This window comes from Osmia bicornis, chromosome 8, assembly GCF_907164935.1.
Source record: "Osmia bicornis bicornis chromosome 8, iOsmBic2.1, whole genome shotgun sequence".
NCBI lineage: Eukaryota > Metazoa > Arthropoda > Insecta > Hymenoptera > Megachilidae > Osmia > Osmia bicornis.
This window is the reverse complement of record NC_060223.1, coordinates 2,981,400-3,001,962: the sequence shown is the minus strand read 5'-3', so window position 1 is coordinate 3,001,962 and position 20,563 is coordinate 2,981,400. Positions and strand designations below refer to the sequence as shown.

The window sequence follows — 20,563 nt, the reverse complement described above, 5'->3', positions numbered from 1 at the left end:
TTTAAGTTCGAACATGTTTTCATATGAATTTATGAAATTTAATAAATTGAATAATAAATGTTATTTGTATTTTATTTGATCCAACATGAAACTAAATTTAATTTTTTAATTTCGAGTTATTTCTCATAGGTATAGAATCACCCGGTTTCCGGTTGCAAACTCACGATCATATCAGGCTCCCCCAGGGAAAGTAGTAGTAAAGGGGAAGTAGAAGTTCTCAAAATTTTAATTTTGATAATATTAATATTAAAAGTAATTAGGGGCAAAAGTAATATAACTCCTAGTTATTAAATATTATAAAATTTAGTATATAACTGAGAAATATGAATAATAAATAAATATCAATTTACCGATGTGAATATTTACACGCAAATAATAGGGCTATATTTCTGTATACATGGGCGCCCTTTTGCTATATTTCATTTTCTCCGAGGATGCCTATGGAGAAGGGTCAAGCACGCAGGACATCACCATTTTTCTTGAAGAAGCTTGATTTGGTCGCGAATACATCAGTTATGACAAAATACCCGGTACATGTTAAATGTTTGAAAATTTCATTACTTGAATATTTGAAAAAATTATATAATTCTTTAAGTATTGTATTATACAGTGGTACCTCGGTATACTTCTGCTTTGGAATACGTTCAATTCGAAATACGTCCTGTTTCAATTTTTTATGTGAATTTTGCGTCATTTTCAAATAATTATCTCAGAGGAAAAATTAAATCAATAATCAATTATATTCAGAGTTGATGTATTATTAACTGACTGATCATACAAGTGAGAATATCATATAACAAAATACAACTGCGAAACAGGAAGCAATAAAGTTTATTCCATTTGGTTTGTTAATTTAGAATCTATCATTAGGTTACATTTATATTTTACAAATTAATTATGTTAAATACACTAGTGAATATTTTTTATAAACTTCTAGGAAATCATTTAAATGCTGTTCATGACATAAACAGTGTTTAAATTATTTTACAACCCCATTAATGTAGGTATAATATTAATAGAAGCTTTTTTTTACATAAGAACGGATTAATCATTTTTACATTATTTCTTATGGGAAAGGTTGATTTGGTATACGTCCTATTCGGTATAAGTCCAAACATCAGGAACGGATTAAGGTCGTATACCGAGGTACCACTGTACTAGCATAACTATACTGTTTGCTTTATTTCAGTAATTAGAAGAAATGTTCATAATTTGTTGAAAACGATATAATTGCAAATCATATTAGAACTTCATGTAGTCAAAATAATCGTTTCCTGTAATTAGTATGAAGAGCATGATTATGTTTTCGTTATTAGCATGACGAAATTATGCATGCTTGCTTTGTGTCGGCAACTTGAAGAACTGTTCATAAGTCGTTAAATACAATACAGTACTTTGCATTCTACTCGTAAATCGTGTTCGCGCTTTATTTGGCAAAAATAATTGCTTCCTGCTTTAGTCTTAATTAGTATAAACGCGTTAATAACTGTTCACAATTAACTTTCTCTCGCAAAATACAATAGAATCGTAAATCTTGTGTTTCAATAAAAATAGGTAGATATCAATACAGTTAGGAGAAAATTGAAACCAAGTTTAGATTTTATGATAGATAGTTGTTAGAAAGTGTAACATAAATTACAAATTCTATGGATATTTTAAATTATACATGAGAAACAGGATTAACAGAACAATTTGAATCTACTAAAGAATAGTTAAATTTAAGCACATGCTGTGGATCAAAAAGGATTTTACCACACTTTAAAACAAAAACACATTTTTAAATTTTAATTAGTTAACTTATTGTTAGTAAATTACTTAGTAAACTTTATTAGAAGTAGATATATGCCAGTATTCGATTTATTAGAGTACTCAAATTTCGAGTCAAACAATGATCGGTCGGTCGAGCCGAGTCGAGCGCTTGAATTTGCCGAGCTACTCGAAATCGACGAACTGTTTGAAACAAAAGCGAGCTACTCGAAAAAATCGAACTCCTCGAATATTCGAGCTGAAAATTCATCTTTAAGTAAATCGAAGTTTTACGACGCGACGGCTGGAATATTCGAGTAGCTCGCTTTTGTTTCAAACAGTTCGTCGATTTCGAGTAATTCGGCAAATTCAAGCGCTCAACTCGACTCGAACAAAAGAAGCGAGTTCAGCTCGGCTTGTAAATTTCGAGTACTCGCACACCTCTAATGCTAATGCCACCGTTCTATACCATCATAGTCTATGAAAATAAAACATTTCTATCTTTCCTTCCCCATCCGAATGACAGTTTGGAAAGTTGATAAATTTTCTACTTCTGCAGCTCCACCCGTGGCAATATAATAAGGGTCTAGTGTACCCTGTGTGATTTATGTGGTAAAGAATAATTTGAATAAGATGGTTCCACGCTTTTAGCCGATGCGGCAGTATATTTGAACGAATTTCGACTGTCTGTTCACGTTACATAAATGGACTATTCCAATAAGGGTTAATACTGACGTTGTGAATACATGAAAAGGTAATTTTTATTAAAATTGTTCACTGTCGGAGGTAGCGCAATTTTATAAAATAATCAGCTATTTTCAAATTTACCATACTTTCTTAAACAGGAAATTTTTAAACGAGCAACTATTCTCACTCGACTGCATTTATAATTACGCTCTCCCTGCAACCGTGACTCGTTCAAACGTAATTTGCACTACTTAAGTCTGTACTGCCTCTTATAGCGGGGATTGCCGCAATGAATTTTTTTACTTGCTCCGCTGATTTTCATGGTTTCTAACACATTATTAACTTATATGGAAATAGAATTGTTCAAAACATGATAAAAATGCATAGCCTTTTCCGTACATATACATATTCCATACACATAAACCCAAAGTCAATCATTGCGTCGTATTAAATACAAAATACATTCTGAGACAAAATGGTAGCACATGTCAGATAATAATTATTCATTTAAATAGTTTTAACAAATGTAGCTTTATAATTTTACAACTATAATCTCCTTATTAGATTTGAAATAATTTTGTAATACCATGCTTTAAAACAAGATTATGTATTATACATATTATGATAAGTTAGATAAAATAGTTAAGATAAAAAGATAGAGATTGAGATGAAAATCATAATTATTATATGAAAATAATACAGAACGAGTTATACAAATATTTAGTGGAAATTCTGATTTCTCTTATTTAAATTTACTTTATATTTCAATAATATGATTTTTTAGATTATTTATTTCTTTAAATAATTGCCCACATAGAGATATCCACGTTTTTCGCTGGATCAATTTCAAATATTTGCAATTTTCATTTTTTTATCTTGCTTTTCTAAAAAAAGAAACAAATTTTTAATTAATTTTACATTATTGTTCAAAAGTTAGAATATCCCGCCCAACGTAGTAAAATAAGTTACAAGTGTCTGAACAATTCTAATAATTAATCAGATGCAAGAAAAGCAAATTCAATAACTGAGCCTATTTAATCAGTCGTATTCGTTCAACCACTGTGTCTGTTACCTTAGAATTCGTTTTTTGCCTCGTTTTAAAAAACATTGGATTTCACAATTCTTAAAAATATTTATAAGGAAATTTGTTTATAGTAAGGGGAATGACTTTCAACAACTTTCATCTAAATATAATAAATAATGAATGTTATTATTAGTACTGCAGTTAAAGTAGAAAATCAGGACTGCTTTCTAAAGATAGTCATATTTGCACGAGTGATATCATCATTATCCTTACCGTTAGAACGGCGGAAAATTTAAATCATTTTGTTTTTAAGAGGAAAGTTAGAAATTACATTTGTTGTATTCATTTTCCTAATAAAATTATATTTGTTCGGAAGAAAATATGGGGAAAAAGGTATTCCATGTAGTTATTTTGGTTAGATTAGATTAGGGTTATTTTTAAAAATAATGTCGCTATTTTGCTTATTGAATGATTTTAATTTTCCACCATTATTAATTGCTCCGCAATTGTTATGATCGAATATCGAAACACTATGATTATTCCGTACTACCATATAGCAGAAGTGACAGAAATAGATAGAGGTGTGCGAGTACTCGTAATTTACAAGCCGAGCTGAACTCGCTTCGATTGTTCGAGCCGAGTCGAGCACTTGAATTTGCCGAGTTACTCGAAATCAATGAACTGTTTGAAACAAAAGCGAGCTACTCGAATATTCGAGCCGTCGTAAAACTTCGATTTACTTGAAGATGAATTTTCAGCTCGAATATTCGAGTAGTTCGATTTTTTCGAGTAGCTCGCTTTTGTTTCAAACAGTTCGTCGATTTCGAGTAGCTCGGCAAATTCAAGTGTTCGACTCGGTTCGACCGACAGATCATTGTTTAACTCGAAATTTGAATACTCGAATAAATCGAGTATTCGCACACCTCTAGAAATAGAGACTCAACGTTTCACTGTTTCAGTGAAAAATTTAGAGTTATTGTAGAAGATTCCAATGGACGTATTGCATTTCGTGGTAGCGATAATTAGCAATCATCGATTGATCGATCCGCCATTTATTCACTCGATAGAGTATAATGCAAACATACATAAAGTGTAGCAAAAATGATTTACTTGCTAATTTTTTTTTGTCGAAACATACTGTCCCGGCTTTTAGTTACATCGATCTAGTCACCCTACAATGCTGCTAAAGTGTATTATCATTCACTATTTGTCATCTACAAAGTAGATCTCCCTGACAGCGACGGTGTGCTATCAGCGATGTACACAGATGACTGCGTTCTGAACGGAAACCCTGTTGTGGCATCACGACTCCTGCAGGAAGTAGTGAACAAGATAGCAGAATGGACAAAAAAGTGAAAAATTAAAATTGAATATTAGTGAATCAGTTCACAGCACGTTTACCTTAAAATATGTTGCGTGTTTGAAGGTCAAACTGTACAATGAATATCTCAAGATAAAAAAGAACGTCATATACATGGAAAAATCACATAAAAATGAAGAGGAAACAACTGAACCTAGAAACGAAAAGCATGTCTACTGGATCCTGGGACTGAAATCAGGGACTCTTGGGACTCGTGCTATACAATAAACTACTTCTCTATAAAGCTACTATCGTTCCAAAATGGACACGTGGAATATGACTATAGGGATGTGCCAAAAAAAGCGATATAAATATCACCCAATGATTCCGGAATAAGGCTTTAAGTATACTCTTCATAAAGACTTAAGGCTACAAAATTTTCCAAGTACCAATAGAAAAATTCGCAATAATACACAAAAATAGAATGAACAATTACACTAATGAACTGGCTAAAGAAATCAGAAGACTTAAAAGGGATAAATCTATCGATTATATAAACACTTTTGATGTAAGTAAAAACACGACTGGTTAGATTTTTTAAGCTAGTTGTAAATATAATATGATAATAAAAAAATGTATCTTTCATCACACTAAAAAAGGAAACAAACATTAATGCAAAGGTAGGTTGAAAGTGATACTTTTGTTATTGACAAAATCGATAAAAGAAAATCTATTGCAAAATTTACGATAAAAGTATAAAACATAGTTACAAAATTTACGATTCAGTAATTGGGTTCCATAGATTTATTTTTATTAGTTTCTATAGGGATATACAATATACATATGTACACTCAGTCCCATCGAAGTTGTCGCAGTGAAGTTGCCGCGCTAACGCCGCCGCGGCGTGAATGCGTTAGCGCGGCAACTTCACTGCGACAACTTCGATGGGACTGAGTGTACATAGTATGACTGAATTGTATTATCTATTTAAAAAATGTTTTTTAAATTATGTATGTTTAAAAAAAATGCCTGTAATTTATTGTACCGCAAACTATAATGTACCAGAACAATTGCAAAGGTGTTGTTAAATACCCCTGTATATATTATTAAATATACTAATAATAACAATAATATTTTATATTTTAAGCATATCTTATATACTTATGATTTTTTATATTAAACGTGCATTATTATTCACAGTCTAATAGATATATATATCTTTATTTCTTGCCTTTCTGCTTTGAAAGGGGATTTGGCACGTGAGTGCGCCTACAATATTTTATAAGATATGTACATTAAGTTTAATACAATAACGTCCGTGAGCTTCAGCTCTTCTGTCCCTGGCCTATCTTCTTCTTTCTTCGAATTATTTCCCTCATCCATTTTCTCCCCTGCTCTTGACCCTGCAAAATATTCCACCTTGTTAAATCATTATCCCTTTCTACTTCCCTACATTCTTCTAACAAGTGTTCTATTTTCTCCTCTCCTAATCCACACATTCTACAGACGTTGTCCTCTTTCTTTTTCCAGTATCTGTTGCCTCTTTCTTCATTCCCACATCTGAACCTTGCAATCATTGACTGGTCCCTTCGTTTGTATTCTGCTTTCAAATAGTAAGCTCGGTTTTCCTCCCTTATCCCTCTGTATTTTCCGCTATACCTTCCTATTACTATTCTGTCATAAAATGATTGGCACTGCTCTACTCTGTCTAACTGTGATAAATTTTCTGCTAGCGTTAGGTCACCCGTGCATCTAGCTTTGACATCCTTTATTTCTATTCCTTTCTCTTCGTAGTATTGTCTTCTCTGTTCTTTCCATTTCGATCTTTTCCTCTTGCATTTTGTATCTACCTCTTTCCAGCATTCTAGTATTATCTTGTTAATTCCTTTCGTCCTTGTTTTTTCTTCGTATCTCACTGTTCTCCTGCCTGCTTCTATTCTTATTTTGTCCTCCTTTGTTTCATCCTTTACTATACATATGTTGGTGTATTGAAGTCCAATCCTAATACCCATTTTATGTACTTTGTATGTAGTTTTTCAAGTCTCTCCGATTCGCTCCATCCCCATATCTCTGCTGCATACATCATAACGCTTTTCACCAAACTTCTGTAGATGTTCATCCTTCTTTCAAAGTTGTTTTTGAATCTCCTTTCTCCTATTCCCCATGTTTGCTTCATCACTATCATCGCCTTTTTCGCTGTTTCTCTCCAGTGCATCTCCGTTCCTCCATTTTTCTGGAAGTGATACCCTAGGTATTTGAAGTCTTTTACTTCTTCTAATTCTTCTTCTCCCCATTTCCATATCTCCTTTTTCTTCCGACTTCTTCCTTTCTTGAAAATTATTATCTTCGACTTTCCAGCGTTTAGCATTAACTCTCTTCTTTCAAAGTATCTTTTCATTCTGTTTATCATTTCCTTTAAGTCCTGCGGATGTGTTGCTAACAGTACGATGTCATCTGCGTACGACAGTGACCAAAACTTCTCTTTTCCAATCACCATTCCTCCTGCTTGTCCTTCTCTCAATTTCTCTTCAAGGTCCGCCGTGTATAACGAGAATAAGGTAGGGCTTAGTGGACATCCTTGCCTTAATCCTTTCGTTGTCCAAAACTTTTCAGATACTTTCCCATTAACTCTTATCCTATTCTCTGTTTCTTTGTAAATTTCGTTAATTCTCGTTCTTAGAGTGTTACTTATTCCTTTTTCCTCCATTGCTCAGTTTTTCTCTGTTTACTTTATCGAAAGCCGCTGTTAGATCTGCGAAGAAAGCATATAGCTTTCCTCCTTTTTCTTTGATTTCTCTGTTTACCACGTAGTTCAGAATAAAAATGTTGTCCATTGTGCTTCTTCCTTTTCTGAATCCTGCTTGCGTTTCTGGTATGATTTTTTTTTCCTCTAGTTCTACACTTAATCTGTTCTCCAGAATCATCGCGTATATCTTGTATGCCGTATTTAGTAGCGTTATCCCTCTGTAATTCTTTACATCATCCCTATCTCCCTTCTTAAATATAGGGCTAATTATACCTACTTTCCATCTCCTTGTCATTCCTTCTCCCTTCCATACTTTGTTTATCAGTGTTGTGATTCTGGTGAGTACCTTACTTCCTCCATGTATCCAGACCTCGTTTTCTAGGCCGTCTTCCCCTGCTGCTTTCCTTTTTTTCAATTTCTTAATTTGCTTCATCACTTCTTGCTCCGTTATAATTTCATTTGTATCCTGTTGTTCCTCTGTATCCTCTAATCTCTCTTCTTCTTGATCCTTTTGTTCTTTTCCTTCTAATAATTCCGTGAAATATCTTCTCCAGCCCTGTATGCTGACTTTGTTTGTTGTTCCTATTCTTTTTTTCCTTTCCCGTCTGATATATTTCCATATTTCATTTGTGCTTTTAATTTGTTCTATTTCTTCTTCTTCTTTCTTCTGTTGTTGGTCCTTCTTCTCGCAGAGTTTCTTGAATTCTCTCCTTTTCTGAATGTATGTCACCTTTCCCCTTTCCCTCTTCTCCATTTTCTCAGCTCTTTTCTCGTTTCTCTTTTTCTCTCTGTGCATTCTTTATCCCACCATTTCTTGTACCTTGGTTTCAATTTCATTACCTTTACCACTTTCTTGAGTACCGTCCCGTTTATCTTATGTACCATTTCTTTCATCATTTCGTTTGAATCCTCCTTTTCGAATTCAATTTGTTCCACTTCCTCCTGGTAGTGTCTCTTTCCTTCCTCCGTCCAAAGCCGTCTCTCCTTCCATATCCCTTCTTCTTCAGTTTGCCTTTCTTCATCATTATCTCCTTTTTCTGTTGCCAGTTTCTTAACTTTGCTATCAAAATACTCCCTCTCTCTCCCTTTCTCGTCCAGAAAACATCCTCTATTTCCACCTCCACCTGCAAATTTTCTGATATTACCTTTACTACCGTATCTTTCGGTGTTTCGCCTCTTGATAGTTCTTCTCCTTTCAGTGTGATATTGTTTCGTTTCTCCCTTTTTTCTCTTGCCTCCTCTTTTCGCTCTATACGGTTTATTCTTTCAATTAATTCGTCCGCCTTATCTCTTTTAGTTTCTAGATTTTTAATTCTCTTCTGTATTACTTCTTTTTCTCGCTCCCACGCTTCTTGCTTTCTTTTCCATTCTTCTTTTAGTTCTTAATATCTTGTGTGTCCTTCTTCACTGTCAGTACAAGCTCAGTCAATCTGTCTAACTTGTCCATTTTTATATCTTTAGGTTCGCCTTCTGTTCCTTCTCCTTCCGTAGCTTCTTCCGGTGGTGATCTTCCTACTCTTCTTGCTTTTTGGAAATTTTCTATCAGTTCTTTCTCCACTCTTCTTCTTTCTTCTTCTGCTTCTTCTTCTTCTCTTTTTCTTTTAAAAGAGTCCAGCAGTGATCCTTGGCTGCCCGACCTATACTTCCCAAGCTGTTCAGCTAAAGTCGGCCTTCCTCTTTTTCCGGAATCCTTTGGGCTCTCCGTCTCCTGTCTTACTCATCTATGTTTTTCTCTCTCTGTGTTCGCTTCTACAGGGTGATCCTCTCGCTACGCTACCCAAAGGAAGTGACGCCACAATAGAATGTGGTAGTCGACATCTCATTTCTGTCATCGCTTACTTGACCGAGGAGGCCCCTGCAGTGAAGGCAGCTGTGTGCGTGAAAAGGCGTGTATAGGCATACATACTTCTCTACGTGGTTGCGCCAGACTTGATGCGGCCGCTCTGGTCTGCCTCTAGATGTCGCTACCTTCGTTTTTCTTTATCTTATCAGTTTATCATCCAATCGATCTACATTTATCGACGTATTATTCCACGTCGTTTATTAATCTACAATATCGACTTTTTTCACGCAGCTCATTAGTCAATCTAACCTCTTACCTCTTTCGCCAGTTTCATATCTGTTAAGCAACATGTTTCTGTGTACCTTTTTGATGCCTTTATACACCTGTGTTCTTTGGTTTTTCCTCTTTCTAGCGGTATTTATTGCACCTCTATCCGTTCGGATTTTCCTTCGGAATTGATTGATTTTGTTTCACTTCTCTCCGACACGTACTGCCTCTATAGCTATCGTCACGTGATCCCCTCCCTTTTTTTTAAATTTTTTTTTTAAGGGGTAGGACGCCTATGATCCCACTTGTTGCCCTTGCGGGCCCCGGAGCCGCTCAAGCCTCCGGGGGGCCTCCCGAGATCTGGACGCGACTCCACACCTCATACGAGAGGCCCACAAACCAGCGTTCGCGCTCAGCCCACTTGTGGAGCTGTCGCTTACAACCTCTTCGGAGTAAGAGCGACGGCGCCTGCATTTGGACTCCAGCAGGCTACGAGGTTGCGCTGGCCCAGGGGGTCTCCGCTTGGAGACCATTACCTCATGGAGCTCACCGCGACTTCGGACTAGTCTGGCGGCAGTGGCGGACAGCTGGGGGGTATGGGGCCCTTTCGGGTCGCACACCTCTGGATCCCAGCGACCTATCCTAACCACCGCTCGAATCAAGCCTATGTCGTGGTTCTCCATGACCCCATTCACAGTCTATAGGCCTATAGTCTTATAGGCCTGAATTCGCCAACTCTCTTGTGGAGTTCGAGGAGATGCCGCTCGCCATCTAGTGGATGATTCTCAAACTACACTCCAGCGGTGCAAGAGCGCGTGCGCAGTTGCAGGCGGTAAGAGCGCATGCGCGACAGGGATTCACATATCATAAATCATTTTCTTAATAGCATAATAACATTTTAATGGAAAATCGGTAGATTTTAATGTTGTTAAACCTTACGGGGAACATGAAGATGATGTAGTTAAAAGTTGGTAACGGTTGGTTCAGTAGTTTTCGCGGTTAGCGGTTCCAAAGGAAAAAGGGGCTGTCCTTTTATATAATAGTAGGATTATATTGAATTTGTAGTGCTAATTAACATGTTAATTAACATGTTAATTTTATCAGATACGTATTTAAATTATTTTTATGAAAATAGAAGAAACTTTTTCGCAGTAAATATCAAAAGACATCTACTCACCATTTTAGTACAGACACACGTATTCCTCGGCATTAAGAAATTTTAAACCACAAACAAACAAACGGTATTGTTATCGCATGAATTTAGAAAATCATGCAGGAGATTTGTCCTTGGACATTTTCGTCGAGAGAAAACTGCAATTAAAAGGAATCACACGAGCAAAGAAATCAGGAGACTAGAAAGTCGGAGCAGACCATACCGAATAAAGCGCTACGCCTTGACTTCTAACCGTGGTGGTTTTTCATCGGCTTGAAACAAGTCCAGTCACCATACGGAGGTGCATCAAAGTCCGCGAGTGGAATCGCCATATTCAGTCAGTTACACCTTGGAACTCGTCGCGTTATCGGTAGTAGTAAAATTCATCGGCACGCCTATCTAGTTTATAACAAAAGTTTCCAGTTTCTGTTGTTCGTATAGGGAGCGAAGCTACCGTGGCTGCCCGCAATCTTCTCGCGCACGTGGAATTAATGCATACGGTGTATCGCTAATTAACACACGGCGTTACTGTTCGTGACGCTGTTACATCGCGTAGAACGGCTTACATTATTCTTCATATGTTCCTGTTATCCTTCCTTCCTCCCCTACTTGTTCCTTTAATGATATCTATCTTTCACGATCAATGTTTGAACACGGCTGGTTATGCGTTAATTAATGGAAATTCTATGATGAGGTTTTTTGTTCGTTCCATCCACCGCTAGGAATGGAATTAAGTCCAATATATACTAACCAATTCCGGTTAATTTTAATATAATATTTGCAAAATTACACGTTCATCTTGAATTAGGTATATGTACCTAATTCTCAGCAAGTATTTCAATATTTTTTAAAGTGAGGAGAAATACAGAATTGGAAAATATCGAATTTCTCACATGATCTACAATGGAGATTTATTGAAAAATTGATTTTTCTTTACTTAGATAGTTATAAGTCTAATTAATTTCAATTTCAAGAAAAGAAAAAATAGCTTCTTCCTTCTTTGCTATTATTATTAATTCCAATACTCGCTTTGAGTCCCCTTTGTTGTATAAACTTGGTTAAAAAGTTACAATTTATTCTAAATAAAATGAAAGGACATTTAATCGTAAAGAAAAATAATTATTTACAAATAAATAATATTAGAGACCAACCAACCATTAAACAATTACATATTTTAATAATTTAATGATCTGAAAAGTTTAAAAGAAGAGAATTTATTTTTACAATAGCAACTGAAACTAAAATTTACAAAATTATAGTGGATTCCAAAATTTGGAAACTTTTGATACAATAAATGAATTTGGAATGGGGTTTCTAATCCCCCCTTGACCTGGCACTGTTTAAAGATAAGTTCTTTTTAGAAATATTAAAAAAAAAATATTATTACAAAACCTATTTCTTCATTTATTATTTTCTATAATTTTCGATTTGTTTTTACACATATGACAGCGCAGGATTAAGGGAAGCTCTAAGGTGTTAATAGATCCGGGCCCCACTTTGCCGCGGGTTCTGTTATAAACCACCTATTTATTATGTTAAAAAACATTGAATGAAATCTTTTTTTACTGCTGCCAGTTGATTGCATGTTATTTAATTTTATTTAGAATAAATTTTTAATTTTTGGGCCAAATTTATCTACCAAGGGGGCTCTCGAAAGTTTGATAGCCTTGGGGCCCCAGAAATATTAATTCGGCCCTGTATTATGATTCTCTTATCGAATACATCTTTTTTATCCATTATTTCTACCTCCATGCGTCGTTATTGTTGTTAAAGTAATTCGTACTAATCTTGCAATGTGATAATTATAGCTCTTATGAATCATTAAATACTAAAAATATTTCAGGTTAATTTGTGATTATTATTTTTGCTAAATCTAGTATGTAGGTTTATTTGGATTATATTTTTTGGAGGAGGAAAGTTCGTGAATTAGCCATAACGTCTATAACTGGAAAGAATACATACAATACTGAATTAACAAATGTTTTCTATTTAAAGCTAATCATTTTTAATAAGAAAAAAGTGATATTATGGATTCAATTTTATTGATAAAAACAAGTAGCTTAATGAAAATCTTTGATAGTTAAATTAATAAAGTTACTTCTTTTAAATGTTTTACCTTCACTGTTTTTTACATTGATAAAATTTAGAGTATTTTAAAACATAAAGAAATTGATTTTTTTTTAATAATAGCGGCATAGTATACTAAATTCCTCTTGATCAGAGAGTGAATTTCGCAGCAACAGTAGCATAGCTCAATATAGAGGTTGTTTTATAATTAAATGTGGGTTTACGATATTAAATGAGAATATTATAATACTCTTGTGGAGGTTCGATATCTTATCACACCAATTTAGTATTTTCTGGCGTTTTTCTTATAAAACTCTAACGCTTCAAGATATTCAAACTAAAATTGTGATTAATGAGTTGCAATTCTACTGTTGGAGGTAACGAAGAAAGTACTGTGTTGGATTCAATAAAAATGTTTCTAAAAATTTAAAAGGTAACTAATTGTGTCTTGTATGTAGTGGAATTGTTGCAAAACAATCTGTAACGTTAAAAAGTTTGATATTTCTTTTTCATAGTTTTATTAACATAATTTGAATTATGTAATATATTAACCATCGGACGGCGGGCCATGGAAAGGGCGGCAATACAACATTTGCTGTAACTTCGTCAATTTTGAGGATGCAACGAAGAAACGTAGAAAATAGTGTAGAATCTAATTAATCATTTTGCTAAAAAAGAGCCTGAGCATCTAGTGGCCCTTTTTGTATCCAACAGCACAATTATTGCAGTAAGTAAGGAATATATAAGCTGTTTAGCACTTACCGGAAATTTGCTACTATGAGTCTGCAAATTAGCTGCCTGTTGAGACTGATTTGAGCTCTGTTCCTCCCCGTAAAGCGGTGGCATCCTGTATTCCGGTGCAATGGTCTGCCCAGAACTTCGAAGCTGGTTGTCGTCTAACGTGGCGTTCCTTTCTACGCCGGAAGTCGTCCGAGATGATTGCTCGGCTACCGTCTGCACCCTGCTCTCCTGTTGCCCGTTCTGATTTTTCTGATTGTTCGGCACCGGTTTCGGTGGTGGTACAGGCTTGTAAAGTTCCTCCTCATCTGGAATACATATTTCGTTCGAAGGTAATTATATTTTCAAGAAGCAGCTTCTGAATAGTCGATCAGTTTAACAATACCTACATAAAAACCACTTAGGTATAAGTTTCCACTTATTTGTATAATAACATTAGAATAATTTTGTTAGACTTGTTCAACTAGATCCATTTTATTTCAGAAGAGATATTATTTACTTATTTATTTATTTTAATTTAAAGTCGCATCGACAGCGAGGGTCATTAGCGACTTAGCCCGACAGGCTTACAATGTTAGTGGTACATAATAATCATAAATGCGTAGTAAATAATATAATATAAATATAAACATAATATAAATATAGATATAAATATAAATAAGTATAACTCTAATATACATATAATGAACATAAGATTGATTAATTCGGTGAGTGGCGTTTCGATATTTATCCTCAGTTGTCTATCATAAACTGTTAAGAATTCCTATGTTGTTGCAGAATGTAATTATTGTGTCCTGATACTTAACTAAGACAAGTGTTTCCAGAAGCGATATTGTCTTATAATTATTAAAATTATTTAACCGGTGTTCCTTATGTCAATCAATGCGCTAACTATCGCTATCAATGGTCTAGTTAAAAAAGGCAAAAATTTTAAAAATTGATTTTTTGTATTATTTATATCATAAAAATATTATTTTATTATATTAAATACTAAGATATTAATTGGATTTTTCAAAGCAACATTAAATTTTGAAACGGAATTTTCTCAAAATACTTCTCATAGCATTTTGAGATGTTGCCTTTTTAAACTGGGCCGCCGATATGATGAAAATAGAAATACACTAAAATCTTGTTAAACCTAAATTGAGTAGGTTTCATCTTATCGAAGTTTTCGTGTAAGAATGGTTTAACAATTGAAAATTCAATTAAAAGAGGTCTCGTATGAGCATTCGAAATAAATTTAATTTTTATGGCTATTAATAATTTTAAAGAAAAAGTAAATAGTAATTTGTATTTTATGTACCTAGGAGGTTACGTATTATTATTCCAAAAGATTTATTATTTTATTTTGTATAAATACGTTAATAGGTCAATCAATACCATTTTCAAACAGTGACGCACCCTAAATTGTTTGATAGGAGTCAAACAAAGTTTTTTCATACCTTATTAGCATCATAATAATATTAAATTAAATTTTTTAAATTTTTGTTTATTCTTGACAACGTGATTAAAAATTTTTTAAATATTTAAATATTTATTAAAGAAGAGATTTTTAATAGAGTGGTCGCCGGACTCTTCTAAACCTTAAGGAGCACGTTTTCCTCAATGTTGCAATTATTGTGCTAATTGAATATTGCAATCATTTTTATTGTGAGATCTAAGTAGATACATATATGCCAAATTGTAGTTCTAAAACGGTAAAGGACAGAAAAGATTTTTATTAGACAAAATTAGTAGCGCATGAAACATCATGTGATATAATGTGTCGTTCCCGAAAGTAGAGACGTTCCAAAGATTCTAACGGTATCTCCACTTGTTTTATTGTCAAAAACATTAATGTTAACACTTGTCAATTAATAAATAAATTTACGACGAGATTATATGAAAAGTATTTTTTTCCTATATTATTCTCCTATATTTCTAATCAATAACGCAATTAGGACGAGTCACTTCATTTCCTTTTTAAGAAATTAAAAAACATCTCTTTTTAATAAATACTAGAATATTTTCGAAAATTTCAGAAAACATTGTTGTAAATAAACCGAATTAAAAATATTTAATTGAATATTATCACGATACTAACGATAAGAAGGTAGGCATAAAATCCCCCCAAATCTGGACAGTTATGGTTGTGTCACTGGTTTTGATGGTATTTGAAAGCGAATGCAAAAAGTTTCAGCTTTGTGCAAAATATCACATTATTAAATTTTCCTACAACTGGATAATCGATCCAAATCTTCTATAGTGTGGATCATTTCAATATCAGCAATAGTTTGTTTATAAAATAGTATCTACTGGAAAAACTTTTGTAGATTCAATTCTATACCCAAATTGCCTTTTCTAATCATAATCAATTAATTTTTCTTTCATTTCAAAACTATAGGTTGAAATATTGTACAAAAAATTCGAAAGCCTTATTTTTCACAAAATTTGTTGAATTATTTTATAAATATTGAATACAAGCTATAATTCCAGCAATTTACATATCTGTACTTGAGAACCAAACTAACCCAATTACTTTGTACAAAAATCGAAATAGAAAATGAGTATATCTTCTTTATTTAAAATGCAATATAAATATATGTCTATACTTCTTATAAAGTAAGGAAAGAACAGTAAACTGATGTATGTACATAACTGAATTTAATTAAAAAAAAAAAGAAAATAGAGTTGGATTATTCTGGCTTTCAGGTACAGATACTATCGTTGAGTGGTTGCTATTTCTAATGTTAATAATAATCAAACATAACAGTAAGAAGTGTGATTAAATTCTATTGTTTCAAACAAGAAACAGCAGAGATACAAAAAACGTGTTACATTAAGCCCTAATGAAAGAATAATTGGTGTGTGAATTAATTGTATACAGTTTGTAATTAATGCAGTGCTTGGTTGCATATAAAGCTGCATTTAGTTCGAGCAAACTTTGATGTATCCACCATAGAATTCTGCTCTGAGTTTAGATGTCTTCTTCTTTAACAAAATAATTAGCGTTACCGTAACGGAATTAATGTCTACTTGTAAATTGAAATTAAATCATGTTCCCTGTACGCTTTGTTACATCAGAAATCATGAGTCGTTGCGATTGTCTAATTATGAGTCGTAATGCTACTACTGTTATTTATCCATATCCATACCAACCTATTTATGTCATGGAAAACTTACTGCTGAATGAAAAATTCGTTCACATTAGATTCATTATACTCATTGGGTAACTTGGACATTCTTCTGGGGTAGGCCTGGTCAATTAGAAATTTTGTACTTGTATAATTTTGGAAATCTGGAATTTAGAAGATCTGAAATTTTGAAATTTTGAAGATTTGTATGAGATGTATGAAATCTGTTTTCGAGAAAAAAAAGAACAGTTAAGGTTACTACCCTGATATCTCCCTTATCAGAGGGCGTAAGGGGTTGAAATCGCTCACGGTTATTCTCTAGACAAAAAGCATTATTTGGTATAAATATTAACCGAAATTGTTGCTCGGGCTGATTCACTATGCTTATACGGCTAGACACTTCGAAATTCTGAAGTTTTGTGACTTTGTATTTCTGGAATTGTATTTTGAAATTTTAGAATTTTAGGATTCCCGAATTTTGTAATTTTGAAATTCTGAAATTTTAAAATTCTGAAGTTTTGAAATTCTGGAACTTGGAATCTTAAAATTTGAGATTAGTGAATGTCCATATTGTTAGAAAAGAGCTCGTCCAGACTTTTAGGGGAGCCAGATTCATCCTGATTCCTACCTAATTACGCCAATAATTATTCAATATTATGAAGATATCGTAATGTCGCGTTTTTTCAACCTTCTATTCAGACTTTTTGAAATGTAGTCGAACAATTTCTTCGAGGAATTTAAAGACAAGTGCTTCTAATTTAAACTTCTGATTTCCTATAAAATGATTTTTGCTGTTCATGGTCGTGTATTGTTATAATGGAAAAAGAATCGTATACGATTCAGTAAACTGCAAATATCAGTATGAAAGATGTTTAATTTTAAATTAAAAGTTTGGAACGAATGATATTATATCTTCTTATTTATTTTGTTTAAGATGAAGAAATAACATTACATATCAGATAACCTAATCAAATCCATAAAACTACACATTGGAATCAAGAAGAGGTAAAAAAAAGTACCCTATTCCATAAAAATAATCACACTTTTCCACACATATTCTTGTATTTTTTTAATTTCGGGGGTTTGAAGAACTCGATGTAGAAACCCGAAAGTAATACTTTGTTCCTCGATAGTGTTTAAATTTGTGAAATTATAAGTATTGAAAGTTCAAAATCAACCTTTTCTTTCAAAAAGTTATATCTCGTGGAATATTATCAGTGTTGACAGGAGGCAATCTTAAATTTTAATTTAAAAAGTATAACACGTACTCGAAAGCAAAAAAACAAGTTCACCTCAATAATAGATGCCAAGTAAGTACACTCGTGATCAAATCAAGCTTCTTCAGGAAAAATGACGGTATCCAAAATTCCCGCCATTCTCTGTAGGAACCTCAAGGGAAAATGTAATGTAACGAAGGGAGTCCCATTTATAATTGTATATGTTTGTGACTCCCCACCACTGATGTATAAACGTTTACGAGAGAAACTTTGAATTAATATTTACTTTGTTATTCGTGCGTTTCAGTTATATACAGTAATTAAAAATTATATTATTTTATTTCTAAATCAATTTTAATATTAATATCGTCAAAATTAAGGTTTTGAGAATTCCTGCTACCCCTATGGAAGCCTGATTTAATCGCGAGTGTGTATACAGAAGTGCGTGATGACGGCGCGCGACGGTCCGTAAATAGTAAATTGTAGGGATGTGCGGGTACCCGATATTACGGGCTCGGGCAGGCTCGGGAGTGCCGGATACATGCTTGCAGTCGGGTAGCCCGATTATTTCGGGTTCGGTCGGGTACAGTCTGGCAGATCCGGGAGAGCTCCCGCGGGCCGCGGCCCGCGACCCAACTTTCATGCGCTTGTTAATAGTACTTGCAATAAACATATGCAAAATCTGTTTTATGTGGAATTTTGGAATAAGATAATTGTCCGAAATAATCGGGCTACCCGACTGCACGTATGTATTGGACGCCTGCCCGAGCCCGCCCGATGTTTCCCGACCCGACTAGTCGGAAACCCGACACATTAGTCGGGCCGCACATCACTAGTAAATTGCCTTTTACTATTTTTTTCCCGAATTCGACAAATTGTAATTTTTTAAAACGACAAAAGCACATATCTTAGTAAATTAATTTGTATAGCTTCTCAAGAAACCTCAAGTCATTTGGTCAAATTTTAAACGAGGTACTCTGTTTTAAATGGTGTATAAATACTTCTTGGACCCACAGTAGGTCATTCGTGACAATAAAATCTTATAACTTTGGTAATTTGTGCAAACTCATTAAATTTACTGGGTGGGAGGATTCTTCGTTGATGCTATAGAAAAAGTTTCAAGTTAATATATTGTTCTTACTGGAATAATCTACAGTTTCAGAAATAATATTTATAATATTCTTGGCACTCCGTTCTCTTTTTTCCCCAAAAAAAGGCGTACGTTTATTGCACTTTCTTTAGAAATCAAAATGTTCGTTTACGATACTGTTATGCCAGGATACATAAAAGCGAATGATTTCATTGATGAATTGTCCATTGTAAGTTCCAAGGTATGTAGTGGAAGACAAAGCCAACCAAACATTACTAACAGATCGTGCCTACGCAGAACCGGTGGCAATAAATGAGAAAATGATTCAACATGTGATTAAATTAATGAAGCAAGTTCTTCCGAAGATAAACATCAACATTATATCAAGAAATTTGTTTTTAGAAAGTTATTACTAACCAACAACCAGTAACTGACTTTTTGAATATGTACCACGCTACATTTATTTTAACACTATAACTACCGACGTTTGATGAACACTAATTTCTAAGCTGAAAATAATACAAAAAATTAAATAAATACAGGGTGAAACATAATTTAATATGTACATATATCCATTCTCTATCTCGACAATAGCCAACATATGTACATTCCAGGAAAAATACCTTGATAAAATTTTTTAATTTAAAATAAGAAACTAGAAAACAGTCATTTTGATCCCTTTGGTAGTTCTAAGTCCCAGTGTTAATAATCATTTTCCACTGCATAACGTCTATTTCAATTATATTTAAATCTTCTAACTAAAAAACGGTTCGAATTAAAAAACAGTACGAGTCCAATAGTTTTAGTTGAATTGATAAATATTTATAAAAAATGTTTAAGCATAATTTTGGTCAGTATAACTGTTTTGGTTGGAGTAGCACTATAAAATTAATTACGTTACTGGCACACGAAAATTAATTTTTTAATTGAAGAGCTAACTTACCAAAAGCGCATTCTATTCGCGCCGTCATATTGTATTACGACGAGTTAACTCGTCATTCCCAGTTAAAAAGTTAAAAATGTATCAAGTTTAAATTTACGTGGGTCGTCTCCAAAGTTCCATGACGAGTTAACTCGTCATGTGCTTCGGAGAAGCATTTTCCAGTGACGAGTTAACTCGTCATCCCCAGTTAAAAGTTTAATTCATCGATACAATTATATTATAATTTCATTCTAAATAAACGGAAGTTAGGTATTTTTCCGTCAACTAGAATATATTGTACCATAATGTTATTATACCATAAAATAATTATTTTTGTAACGTAATTGTAAATGAGTATATCGAGCAATAATTACACGAATATCGAAGTATCCGAATGTTAACGTCAATTAATATATTTCTGTACCTTGGTTTTGATTTTGCCGCCTGAGACGATTCTCCTGCTTAACTTTTCGAACCGTGGTGGCCATCGCGTGTTGGCTGACCATTTCTGAAGAATACTCTCGCAAATGCAGCTAAACCCTCTCTGTCAGTCTCGACAACGCCTCTCTGATTTGTTATATCTCGAACAACGTCTCATACATCACTTTGTCACTGTTTCGTCGAGGAACGTTTTTTTCCGATACTCGAATCGATGTTTATCATCGAGAAACACTCACGGCATCGAAGTGAAAGTACCTCCTCTCTTATTT

General features: G+C 33.8%; 1 protein-coding gene across 1 annotated transcript in view; it reads right to left on the bottom strand.

Moving 5' to 3' along the window:
• LOC114880692 overlaps positions 1-20,359 on the bottom strand; it is a 72,418-nt gene extending 52,059 nt beyond the window's left edge. The window contains exons 1-2 of the mRNA XM_046286636.1: positions 20,278-20,359; positions 13,536-13,819 (exon numbers count right to left, since the gene is read on the bottom strand). Of these exons, the coding sequence (XP_046142592.1) occupies positions 13,536-13,819; positions 20,278-20,359 (366 nt within the window). The remainder of the gene's footprint in view (positions 1-13,535; positions 13,820-20,277) is intronic.
• Positions 20,360-20,563: the final 204 nt, after the last annotated feature.